Source organism: Centruroides sculpturatus, unplaced genomic scaffold (assembly GCF_000671375.1).
Source record: "Centruroides sculpturatus isolate CEXI.00-Female unplaced genomic scaffold, Cexi_2.0 scaffold474, whole genome shotgun sequence".
Classification (NCBI taxonomy): domain Eukaryota; kingdom Metazoa; phylum Arthropoda; class Arachnida; order Scorpiones; family Buthidae; genus Centruroides; species Centruroides sculpturatus.
Window position 1 is genome coordinate 456,582 of NW_019384646.1, and position 14,516 is coordinate 471,097.

A 14,516-nucleotide genomic window follows, 5' to 3' on the forward strand; every position below is an offset into this window, starting at 1 on the left:
GAACATAAAATTGGTTCGATTATAGAACGATTGTAAACGTTCCAGAAAATTGATCAAATGGAAAATAGTTCGTTTGACTAAACGTAAAAATTCTCTAATTAGTCTGGAAACGGGGGACCTAATTCTTGCATTCTGTGAAAACGGGTAAGATTGGCTATAATGTAATTATCTTAATCTTCACTATCGTTACTTTTTGCACAGCAAAGTGGGTCCTTGCAGCTAGATTCTAGATTACTTAGAAAAACAGTCTTTTATATATAAAAAAAAACTATATTACATACAAATGTACGAACAAATAAAAACCCAGCGAAGCGGGTCCTTGCAGCTAGTATATAATAAATTCAAATATACAAAGTTGATTTATTAAAACTATTGAATTTCTGTTTATTAGATTATATCACTTACTTCTACATAACCTGCAGGAAACAGTCCACATTCCCCTTTACTATTTGTTCCTTCCCACCATCCTTCACCTACATCCTGTAAGAAAGAAATTATAATTGCAATAATAATGTTAAAATGCAATATTACTTTAAAATAAAACAGAAATGAATATTTACATTTCTAGTCACTGTTAAAATTTCATTGGCCCAAACACTTAATTCACCTGTTCCAGGCTGTGCATCAAAGTCGTAGAGTACTCTCACCTGAAGAAAAAATAAAAATAAAAAATAAAATAAAATAAATAAACATTTTTATTTACCTTTTAGAATCTGCATCAATATAAATTATTTGTATCATTTTTATACATGCTTTATTAATATTGACATTTAGAAAAAAGGCATGGTAACTAAGATTAAGTCTTTTACTAGATTATGCAACTGCAGGAATTAACAAAATACCTAATCTTTGACAGCTGCTACACATTTTCGTATATTATTAACATATTTTCAACATTGTGTACTGCACATAGTGCAGTTTCATCTTTCATGTTAGCACCATGTTAGTTACATTATTTTATATTATTGATACATCACCATTGTAAAATACAAAACTACTTAAGCAGACAATATTTTTTTCTTTGAAGTTTTTTAATAATATGTAGCCATTCATCTTTTTACCATTTTTGAATCATAAACATTTCTTATATCATTTGTATTATCAAAATAGATTAAAAGCATTGAATGAATTTAGTCAATAAAAAAAAAATTATTATATTGATAGTTTAAATCAGTACTACTCAAACTATGGTCTGAAAACAGTTTATTACTGGGCTGTAAAGAGATTTTATATATTACATAAATAAAATTATTTAAGAAGTCTTCAAAAGTCTTTTAAACAGACAATAGAGAGGTTGAGGCGCACGTTTTAAACGTGTACGTGTGACGTTCGGCGCCGCTTTCCTGTAAGCCTAAAAGTTTGACAATGGTGTTTGGATAGTCGGTGGAATCACGCTCGACATTCCAAACACCATCGTCAAACTTTTAGGCTTATGGGAAAGCGCCGCCGAACGTCACACGTACACGTTTACACGTTTAAAACGTGCGCCTCAACCTCTCTATTTTCTTTATTACTTAGTGCTGAGGTAGACTGGCAATCAAAACAAACCTAGAAAATTACTTAAAAATGGCCCACAAACCCATTTTTTCAAAATAATTAGAACCAATTTTGTTGTATTTTTCCTACTAATTCAGTCTAGAAATTTTTAAAAAATGCATTTGATCTCTAATATCTCCATTTCATAATTATTTTTATTTAATTTCACAAAAATACTGGTTTATGAGGGATTGGATTGAAAAAAATGGTAACATTGGACATTCTCCAATAAAATTAAAACAACTTTTCTATACAAAATAATTTTCTCTGTCAACTTAAGAATTTGTTTTTAAAGTAAAAGAATTCCTCTTTGCAACACTTAAAATTAATACAGAAATAGTCTAAAAATCAAGGTAAGCATAAAGACAAATGAATGTTTATCTGTATCTTTTTCTTCTTAATTTTACTGGATCTTCCTTCATGTTTGCCAAGTTGATACCAAGATTTTGAAAATCTACTAGGCATGGACTGTCCTTGAATGCAGTTCTGATTTGTAACTAGAAAACCAAAAATTATTCTCTCAAAACTGTTACAAATTTATTTATTTTCTATTGATCTTTGTAAGAAAAAAATCCATGTCTTTACAATGCCTGTTCCAACAGCAAGTTCAAAACACACTTCTTTTAGTGTGAGGCACAGGTACATGGAAGAAATTTAAAGAGTATAATAATTAATTATCACATACTATCTGCAGAAAAAAAAATTAAAACAATCTAGTTCAAAATAAATAATATTCTAGAACTCTAAAATCAATTATTTTAAATGAATAAAGTCTAATAAATAGTATATGTTTCAGGAGAAAGAATGAAGAAACTTTTCCATTGCAAACTTGTTAAGAGTAATTATAGATACTGTAATTTGAATGCAAGCTCAGTTTAGCAAATTTTTTTATGATAAATGCAAAAAAAAAAGAAAGAAAAAATGAAGACATTTGGATTAAAAATTACTGATTAATGGACACAATTTTGAAAATGCATTAAATTTAATGCTACAAATAAACTATAAAAATCAACTTAATGAAAGACAATAATTCAATTATTAATTTACTGAATTTTAATTCAATAAACAAACTAGCAATTGGATTTTTGTAGAAAATATATTTTTAATGTCTAAAAATTAAATTTACTCCAAAAATAAACTATAATTAAAAAAATAAGCTAAATAATACAGTTGATGTAAAGTCAAATTCTAGACAGAATTATATCTAATAAATCTCTCTGTAATAAAGCACTTTCTATTCATCTGGCATTTTTTAATAATGAAAAACACTTAAAATATTTTGATATATTTACCATAGAACATATGTCTAAAGAAAAAAATAATGTACTGTATGATTTATTTTCACTATGATTAAATACTAAATAAAATTAAATTTAAATAAATTTTATTATATAATAATTGAATATAATAAATGAATGTTGTTATTTCAATTATTTGCATTAACAAAAAATAAAACTGACAATATTTTCAATATGCTTTTCCAGATTTATAATTAAAAAAATATAAAATATATTTTTTTAAATTCTAATAATGCATATTTTTGCTTTATAATGGCTACAAAATTTTAGAATGGTAAAACATTTGTCAGACAAAAAACTGTTCATTACAGAGATGTCTACCCAAGAGAATTTTGTACAAATTACCTTTATAAATAAAAATAATGTAGACTAAATTTAAACATATAATACATATATGGAAAAAATAGTAATATTGAATATTAAAGTAATAAATTATCATAAAGGGTCAGAAGGGTCAGTATTACTTTTTTAAAATATTCAATTATGTACATGTTTTTTCAATTGAATAGGGACTTATACTTCTCAATAAACATAATTTAATCCTGTGCTAGCTTTGTACCATCTTTATCTTTTCTACTGATGCAAAACTATTTAAGTTTGTTTACTTAATTCAGAATCTATCTATATGACTATTGATGGCTCTGTTGCATTTTGTCTGTGAAGCAAGAGCCATTGTCATCATCATTAGTCTCCCTTTCTTGAAAGTGACTGAAGGATTATTTTTGTATCTTGGCTTGTGCCCTCAATTGAGATGTCAAATCTATGTTGATGTAATGGTTTGCAGTGATGATAAATCTACTGCATTCATGAGACTGTGTTGTCTTCATATCATCCACAATAGCTGCTGTAAATTGTAAGCATTCTCATTACTGGAAAGAAATTTGACTTTGAAATAACTCTGAATTGTTAATGTCAAAATCTGTCTGAAAGCACTTGAAATTCATGAAATTACTTGGAAGATATTGAGTTGCTTCATCAGTATTTTGAGTGATGTTCCATAATCTGTATTTGTAATTATGTGCTTCATAACCATATGCCTGTACTTGACTAAAATTTTGAGTTAGGCCTTGAGGTTAAGAGTGTAAAGTAACGTTCATTCAATATTTTGAACTAGATGTCTGGATATAATGCAGCAATGTCAAGAAATAAATTTAATGCTGGAAAATGTTGTTCAAACCACTCTGTCATAATTCCAACTTTTCCATAATTTTATAATTTCTCTCACCATCCAGGCCTTTCTGTTTGATTTCCATTTAACATCAAATTTTCTAATGTCTATATTCGTAAAACAGTTTGGCACCAATTAGAGTTTCTTGCATTCTCAATTCACAATTACATATGACAGACCTGTTAGTTGTACTTTTGCCCCTTTAATAACAAAACATGATTCATTCTTGAAGCACAAAGTTTTGTCTGGGAGAGCACAAAAGAACAGTCCTGTTTTGTCTGCATTCAAAATATTTTCTGGAGAATGACCAATAATAATGGAAGAAAACTTAGCCTCTCACTGTGCTATGTAATGCAGTTTCCCACGGCTTTGCATTGTCATTTGCTATGTTGCTTTTGAAATATTTCATGCCATCCATTTGAAACCTTAAAATTCATAGAACCTAATTCAGAAGCAAATTATAAAGCTTTGGATTGTCACTGGCCCTGATATAAAACCCTGAATTGTTACCAAACAGCCTATACAGAAACAAATCCAGAGTAATTTTTCTCTGAATTTGCCTGGAAAAAACACAAGAAATTTTTCTTTTTCCAGAAAATAGAGAAATAAACATTTTTGATCTGATTTATAGGCCTACATCAGGTTCACTAACATTCTTAATAAAAGTTTTTTTTTGGAATGTCAAATTACAAATTCAATTTAATTTTTCAAATATACGAACAATTTTTTTAAAAACGTTACTTTACATCCTTGTATTAATACTTGTCTCTTAAATTAACAATAAAATGACTAGTTTTTATGAAAGTAACATTAAATCATTATTTTTACCACAGGTGTGGATGGTTATAAAACAACTGCCAGGCTGCCGATAATGACTCACAATCTTTATAATTAATACAGTTCTTTTATAATATAGCTTTTAAAATCTCTAGAATTTCCAGAGCTCTCATATGTTCTTTGTTGAAGGTCAATTTAATTAATTGTGTTTTGTCAAGTTTGGCCATCACTCCCAGTTTCCTGGCATATAAGGTTAAAGATGTAACAGCTTATTCTTTTTGATGTGGTATCGATGCTCTTTGATTCTTTTGTTGATGGATCTATCTGTAGCACAGATATATACTAGTTTGCAATCAAATCTTCTGCCTGTGATAGGGATATGATATACTCCTGGGGCCAAATTTAAATTTATTTGATCTTTCCCATTGCATAATATTTGGTATACTGTGCTATTACATTTATAAGTGATCTTTGCATCCACATTCTTCACAATTTCTTCACATATTGATCTGAGTCTTGAATCAAAGTTAACTACTATATATCTGGACTCAGCTGGAGTATGTTGTGTTTGTATAGCATTATAAAGCTATGATTGCAATTGTTTTGCAAATGTAATTTTTCACTAAACTAAGCACCAGATTTTTAGAGTAACTATGAGAAATTGCCACTTTTTCAATGTGTTTACATTCTGGTTTTGGTTTACAAATCCAGAGTAAGCAGTAGTTTACACAGAGGTCTTATCTTTTTGCTTATGATACATTTGATCAATAAATGCATCTACTTTTATCACTGATTGACATTAAAAATTTCAATTTATTATAAAGATGAAAAGGATACAAGATGACAGTATGAAAATTATGTGTGTGAATAAATTTGCCCACAGAATTGTTTTTGACCATCCTCATTGATGTAATATATGTTAATATATTGAAAAGCATTGTTTCTGCTAATCATAGTCCTATACTTCCTATGAATTGAGGTAAAAACACACACTAAAAATTTCCTATAATGTAAAGTCACTCAACATAGAAATTTTACTATGTTGTCATAAAATTGTGGAGTCAAATGAATTTAAGAACTTGACATGGAATACAATATTGAATTTTTGCAAATATTTTGACTGCAGTTGCAGTCAAGCAAAACTCAAAACAAGAAAGTTGGCTTGATGAGAATCTACTATGTCCATTAAGAGAAGTTGAGACATAATATATAGTGCATTTCATGTGTCCACGTCCATAATGAAGAGTGTCTGTGTAGGAGAGAGGTATCCATTAATTAAGAGAGGTTTCACTGTATATATCACATTCAATGTCATATTGAGTGCATTGTCTGATAAAGCAGCTTAAATGTCTTTTAAAAAAAGACATTTTAACAACTTCTGCTTTAAGTCAGCCATTGCAGCAAAGTTTAGAAGCTCTGTAAACAAAATTTAAGATTGTTGCCATAAATGATAAAATATCTAAAATTTTTTAGACTAAGGAATGCATATGATCAATTGCCTCTAATTACTATCATTTTTATGACCAACTACAACTGTATATCATTTCAGAGTATGCATTTTGATTTTTATATAAGTATAACATTTAGAAACAAAGTAGCAGTAAAACTGTTTCCAGAAAAAACAAGACTTGCTTGAGAAGACCTCCAGTGGCTTTACCATACAATGTACCTCATTATAAATATGATATTCAAAGTGCCGTCATACCAATATGGTAGCTCATTGCACAATCTGTGTTGCTAGTAATCTTGGGATATTGCATTTTTATGGTAGCCTCCCTATTTATGATAAATCTACACAAGCTATCAGTAATGTGGGTGACCCATACTCAAATTTTTGGTTACATTTCTGTAGATGTACAGTGTGTCCACAAAATAAGTATACAACTTCAATATTCTATTAAAAGAAATATACTTGTAAAAAATTTTGATTATCAAAAGATCCATCAAGTGTTAAAGTTTTTTAACTCATATGATACCTGATGCTGAGTGTCTCGTAGAAGGAAAAACATTGTTGAATGTGAAAAGAAATGAAAAATGGCTAAGTCACAAGAAAAAGCAGTGAGTGTTTTTTGGTTTACAGAATCAAAATCATTAACAACAGTTCAATGTTACTTCCAAACAGAATACAGTAGACTTCCCTATAACACGGGTTCCTATAGTTCGAATTCCTATATCACGGCAAAGAAATTGCAACAGTATTCGTACAAACATGCTAAAAAAACTCCTATAATTCGGTAAAACGTCATCGCCGACTCGTGTCGCGACAGGATTGGTCGAATTTGGACCAATAGTGGACGGGCAGCCAAACTACTTTCCCATCGTGCAGCGCCACGCTACGGAGAGTTTAGGCGGGTAAGTTCAGTTTACTATCGTCTGTACAGTATATAAATTAGGTACTTAAATTAAACAAAATTAATTAATAAATTAGTATTAATATTAAATATCAATAAAATTAATAAATTAAACAAAAGTTTAATAGGTAGAAAATACGTATTGATAAATTTTTATAGTGAAAAAAACATTTCTTATTCCAACAACCATAAAAATTATTTCTATTAATGATGTCTCCAAAGTTCAGTGAATTTTTCACAGAAAAATAACTTATCAGAAAACTTTCGTCATTCGGGACATTCAAATTTTCAACTCTGACTCAGCGCTGATCTCAACATTAATTAAAAGTCGTTCCTTTTTTCAATGTTGAAGTGGCACTGTTATCAGCACTGTCTCAACACACTCAGCACTCAACAGATATGTTGACTGCTACTTTCCAATGAATTGTGGGTAATTGGTAAGACATTTGAATGGAATCCATCTTGATGAGAATGGAATTATGGGAACTAAGCACTTCGTACTCCATCGTTGATGACATCAAATTGTTGACTTCAACATTCAACACTCGCATTGAAAATTGGAATGTCCTGATTGCTTAAGCTTGTTTTCATCGCGGAGCGCCGCTCCGTGACAAAAACAAGCTTAAGCAATAATGTCGTCAAACATTACACACTCGGTAAGTAATCCTACAATTTCTTGTCTATAGCATAGTTTATATGGATTATTCCCAAAAAATTATACGTATTTTGGAAATGTTGAGTCAAATTAGTCTAGAATCAATTAATTTTATGGAAGAAAACCTTTTAAACAGCCATAGTCCCTAAACTGCACACGTGTTGGGCTGTGATTGGCTCATGTATTTAAGTGACTCATACAACATGGAAATCACATAACACGGAATGTATCTACCGTGTTATGGGGGGTCGACTGTACAAGAAACAGCCACTGTCATGAAGAAGCATTGATAAATGGGTAACAAAATTCAAATCAACAGGAAGTGTGCTGAACAGCAAAAGATATCACAACCTGTGATTTTTTCCTTTGAAGATTCATTAATGATATTGTTTATAAGAACAAGGTAACATCACTTATTAAACTCAGAAAATGCATTAGTGAAACCCTCTTCTTGGTTACACTGGACATTCTTAAACATACTTGGATTGACTTGGACTATTGTCTTGATATCCTGCAAACAACCAAGAGAGCATATGTAGAGATTTATTGATGCTTATTAAAAAAACTTTCACATGTATTATATTCTTTAACATTATAAGTAACTTGTTATTTCATGTTTTGTTTTTGTAATAGAATATAAAAGTTGTATACTTATTTTGTAGACACCCTGTATATATATAATACAAAGCTAAAATTACTAGGTTACTGTGATTGATTTTGAAGAGTCTGAAATATCAGTGTAGGCTTTGTTGCAGAATGTACCTTTACTGAAGAGGAATCGACAAGAATTCCAATCCAAAATGCAATAAAATATAAATATAAAATTAAGTAAAATATCTGAGAATTAATCATTATCTGAGTAATTCTTGAACTCAAGTAAGTGTTGAATTTGAAGAACATAACATTTCAGTTTATTCGTCCAAAAAACCCCTTTAAGTGGTTATAAAAAGTAACTATATATATAAGAAGATATACATATTATCACAAATACAATCATAACTCAATATCCAAATTCCTGTCACAACAAACAGGTTATTTTTTAATATCCACCATATTATTCAATTTATATATAAATTTATTCAAAGCGAATCTCTGAAAAATTCAACTGTCATTCTAATGAAAAAGGAAAGCAGAGTGACCCCCAGTATTCTGTAATCCAACATGGTTTTGCACTTTTACTACAAAATGTTATGATCTTAACTGTTGTTATAGCAATTCACTACCTCATTTGTTTATTTTCATTGCTCTATTTTTATACAGTAATATTTTAATATGAAAATGTATGTTGTTATTTTCATTTTTATTTATTTCACATGATAGCTATTTCATATAAAATAAATATTTTCATTTTTATCCACTGCACATTTAAAAAATATATAGTTCATACATATCAAGTGATCAAAAAATTCATGAGGTTTTTGAGGTTAAAATTGAAACATGCATAAAACGGTAAATGAAGGTACTTTTAGTTAGCACCATCACAATCTACAACCTTTTCCTAACAAGATGCAAGTTTGTAAATACCATACCAAACAAGTCCCAACCTTTAGAAGTGAAGAAATTCTTTAAGTCTAATCCATCTGATGAAAAAAGCAATAATAAATACAAATACGTTGCACTAACCAGAAAAATTTTTATAGAACACCTGAAGAAGGTCCTAGGGTGAATCGAAAACATTAGTGTTACGTTTCTAAAATTAACTGCAAAGCTATACAAGGTTAGTGCAACTTATTTGTATCCTTCAAGTCTGTTTCCAGTTCTGTTCAGTTGTGCATATGATTGTCAAGTGCAAAAAAAAAAAATAATAATTGTATGATGATGATGATGATGATGATGATGATATGACTGGTGAATAAGGAGAGTGGGATAGAATTTCCCAAATGAGACTGTGGAGCTTGTCCTGTGTCACTTGTGTAGTGTGAGGCTGTGCATTTCCTGAATGAACACAGTGCTTTTGCAATTAACAAGTGCAGGCTGTTTTTGGAGCATTGTATCTTGAACCTGTTGCAGTTATGCCAAGTATACATCCACAGTGATCATTTGGCCAGAGAAGAAGCTCATAATGAATGATTTCAACTGTAGACCACCAGATACACAACTAAAAGTTTTCTATTGATGGATATTGGACTTTGGCAAATGCAGCATCAAATGCTCCTATCATTGGTTATTATCCGAGATTCACTATATGATAACAAATGACAGAAATGTTTGTAGTTAAATATAACCCATTTTTCATCACATGTCAACAACTAGTCCAAAAATGGCTTATTATTATGTCATGAAAGCAGAAACAAGCAGACAATGAGCCTATGGAGCATGTTATCAGCATTCAGTTCATGTGGAATGCATTTGCTCAGCTTCCATGCTTTTCCTAGGCAATGCAAATGCAAATGAATGGTTTCATCACTTACACTAAATATTTTTGCAAGCTCTTGGCATGTTTGTCTTGAATACAACTCTATGGTCATCACCATAAGTTCATCCTCATCAATAATGCTGTCTTCCCTCATGAGGCACACTTTCAAGAATGTCATCACCAACACAAACTTTCTGAACCATTTTTGGACCATTAATTCACTCACTGTGTTCTCTCCAAATGCTCTATATACCTTGTAAGCTACTTGTATTACATTCAAGACCAGTTTAAACTCATAGAATAAATGCCCTTGAATAACTGCATTCAGAGTAGCCATCTTTTTCTCATTCTTCATTGTTTCATGAACTGTCTTCTGTGCCTTTTTGACTTCACTTGCCTGATTCAGTATGACATATGCTATTGGCTTTGTATTGACTCATGTTATCATTCTAGTAAAAATTACTAGAATTGAAAAAAACCACACAAACTTTTTGGTCACCTGATAATTCCTAATAAAAAGGCATCGCACACTTTATTCATTGTATTACTACTTACAAGCTTATCCTTATGATGTAATTAAGATAATTGGTTGACACTGATTGCTAATAAGGTAATTGGAGTTGTACTGTTTAACATCATATCAAAATCTTAGGCTTATTGAAAAATATCTATTTACCTATTTGTGTTTTAGTAACATTTAGACAAATCAATTAGGGTTTTTTGGATGGGCCAGGAATTAGCTAAACTTTTCCCATAAGAAATAATAAAAAATCTTGTTATATCCAAATTTATGATATTTGAATACTTGTTTTCAGGAATGCATTAGATTCAGATAATGGCTATGACTAAATAAAAATATGCTCTTTAATGACACAAAACTTAAACAAAATTAAGAATAAACAAAACTGTCTTTCAGCATTAGAGTTGTTTACTTGCAAAGTTTTTAATTACAAACAAGAACATGTCAAAATGTCATCTTCAGATTGAGTGTATATCATTCAAATTAATTATTATTTTTTAAAAATTATGTTAACAGATTCCAGATGTGCCATTTAAAAACTACATGCTATGATTTAAACAATAAAAAACTTCTTATTCTTTCTAGCTGGAACTATTGTATAAATTTATACTTTACTGACCCTTTCACACATTTCCAACAATATTAATATTGCTGGAAACATGTGTATATTTAAACAATGCCATTGAAATCTGTTAATGTACTTTTTTAAAAATTGTAATTCAAATGGAATATGCTCAACCTGACAATAACATTTTGAAATGTCAAAAGTACTTATTGATTACAAACTTAAAATGTGTAAGATGTGTTAAAATACTGTTATGTATAAGTATGAATAAATTAATATAATATACAGTACATTAAGTAATTTATGCTCATTGACTCTTTAATCCAATATTTTTGGTATGCACTATTTACAAATAAAAAGGTTTAAAAATTTCAGGTTTAAATGTTTGATAAGAAAAACCTGAAGTTTGTTAAATCAAGGGCTTACTGTATTTTAGATAACAATTATTATCCATTTATTTTTCATCATTTAACATGAATCAAATATCATTCTGAGAAATTAATGGAATTAATCTTTCTATTCAGATTAATGAGCAAAAATTCATAGATCAAATTTCTCAGGCACACTGATTTTGTGTTTAGTAAGTTAGATATTTTTAACAATGCAATGCAGGTATCAATTATATGCATTGCAATTACTTTCAATTGAAGTGATTGACAATATATTAAAAAAAAATTAGAATTTGTGAAAATAAATTTTTAGAACAAAACTGAATTTATCAATATGTCATAAAAAATTATTTTATAATTCTGTGATACGTAACTAATTTTATTAAATATAAGAATGAGAATATAAATGTAATTTTATTTTTTTTAAATATTACATTATATCTGAAATCATAAATTTTATTTTATTATATAGTTTCCTCTTCTTCGTATTTTAAAAGTAATTTATTATGAAAGACAAAATAGCCTATAGTATTCTGTCTTTATAAATTATTATTATTAAAAACTGTAGGTTTTATTTTCTTTTTCTTCAAAGATTTGTACAATAAAAAACAGAATTCTAGAATTGCAGTAATAAAAATATTACTATATTATTACTGTACTATTTAAACTAATTTATCACCATTATCATCATTTGATATTTTTACCATAAACTGCAAAATTTTTCAATAGTTATAGTTGGATTAAAGAGCAATCAAAGCAATCAACTTTTTTCTATAAAATGACCTAAATCTTATGCTAAAAAATAAATTGAAAATTTAAATGGATTAAGTACATCAAATATTCAATATCTAAAGGTTGTAAAATGTTTTTTTTTTAAAAAAGCTTTTCAAAATGTAATTGATGGTTTCTAATTATTTATTGTATTGTAAGTTAAATTTCTTTTATTATAAATATATTTTTGTATTTTATGTTTTTACTAAATTTACTAGCTTCACTTTTTTATTTTTAAACTAAATAATAAATAATGTTTATGCTACAGATGCATAAATGTTTATCAGTCATTCTATATTATTAATGACATTTATAATTTCAGAACAAGTGCCAAATGTTCACATAAAAAAAAAAATTTAATGAAAATTGATTATTACTGCATTAAATATTTCATTTTTTTATCTTTATTAAGTTGTTTTTTTAATACTCTATTAAGAGTATGAAAAAACAACTTCTAATTTAGTTCACATTAAATATTGATATGAATTATTCATTTATTAATACCAGAGATTTTAATTATTAAATCTGTCTGAATAAATTTTGAAAATATTTAATTTTATTTTGCATGTGAATTACAAGATATAAGTTAGCAAATCAAGGAATGACAGATGAATACTAAAATTGGAAGAGTAATTACAATACCTGAAACAAAATATTTGTAAATATTAGAAAAAAAGGTATAAAAAAAAAGACAATTTTCTCATGTACTATGATGAAAAATGGTACATCTTTGATAATACGACAAGCCAAAGTGAATTAAAACGATCCTTATAACTATTAGCTATTAACTGCATTATTCTTATTAATACAATCAACACATTAAGCTTTAGCATTCAAATTTATTTTTGGGTTATAATTATTTTAAAATCTAAATAAAAAAATAATTTACAGCACTAAATATCAATATTAAAAAAGAATTGATAATCAAATGTATCATATAATACATTTTGTATAGTTACCTAAACAAAATACATGTGTGTATAGATCAATGTATAATTCTAACATCAAAGATTGTAGAGATTTACATAGCTGACTAGAAAATTTATTAAATTTGATTAAAACACTTTAATAATTGTCTGATGAATGCATTTAAATATAAGAAAACATTCTATCCTTCAAAAATCATTTGTTGCTCCACTTACAGAGAGAGGGCAATGGTCTTCATATTAAATAAAGTTTAACAAGACAATCCCCAGTTTATTTTGCCATTTTATCTAATCTATTCTGTCAGATTGTAGAAATTTCTCATTAGTTAATGAGCAGATAGTTTCAGTTATTAATACAGACTGTGACAGATGTCTTTTCGACATGTCCAAATGGACAGAAATCTATTAAGATTGTAACCAACTTATAAGCAATAAAGTTAAATGAATAAATGGCATCCATGTGCTTTTTAGTCTGAAATCGACATATTATAAATATTCTATTTACATCACGTGACAACAGCTTTTAAAGTAGTGTAATTAATTATTCATAACAGAAGCAATGCTTTTTCTAAAACAAAATAAATATTTAAATAACGCATTTTTAATCAAATTTAACAATATTTAATGACAAATCAAGATTCAAATAACAAAATCTCAGATTACGTAAAACATAAAAAGTCAAATTTTGATTAATTTAACCGTTCGTTGAGCTTAAAAACACTCACGAGTTATCAAATATTATAATTTAATTCAATTAACATCGTATTATCTAAATAACTTGATACTTAGTTCCATCGAAATTTCCTCACCTGAATGCCATCCGCCATCTTCGCTCGGTACTGACTACCAGGGGGCGTAAACGAAGACACGTCATCAACTCATCATCATTATTATGAATCATATTTAAATAAATGTACAGTATGTAGCCGATAAGATCTCGGAAGTGCCATTAAACACTATAAAATAAAATTAAAACTATTAACTAGTTACTCGTTAAATATTAATTAAGGAAATCTAAATGACACAATATATTAGTCACGTGAATAGATTGCAACAATCCAAGAAAAAAACAAAAAAAAAAGCTTTTAATTATAAAAATTCAAAATACGTCACTGTTCACGTGAAATTTTTTAATTATATTTAAATTTTACACGTGAGTATTGACGCATTTTCACTGACGTATAAATTACAAAATAGCAATTTA

General features: G+C 28.3%; 1 protein-coding gene across 1 annotated transcript in view; it reads right to left on the reverse strand.

The window, feature by feature from the left end:
- LOC111626182 (sorting nexin lst-4-like) overlaps nucleotides 1–14,255 on the reverse strand; it is a 42,343-nt gene extending 28,088 nt beyond the window's left edge. The window contains exons 1-3 of the mRNA XM_023369493.1: nucleotides 14,122–14,255; nucleotides 561–647; nucleotides 406–480 (exon numbers count right to left, since the gene is read on the reverse strand). Coding sequence (XP_023225261.1) covers nucleotides 406–480; nucleotides 561–647; nucleotides 14,122–14,139 — 180 coding nt within the window. The 5' untranslated portion in view covers nucleotides 14,140–14,255. The remainder of the gene's footprint in view (nucleotides 1–405; nucleotides 481–560; nucleotides 648–14,121) is intronic.
- Nucleotides 14,256–14,516: the final 261 nt, after the last annotated feature.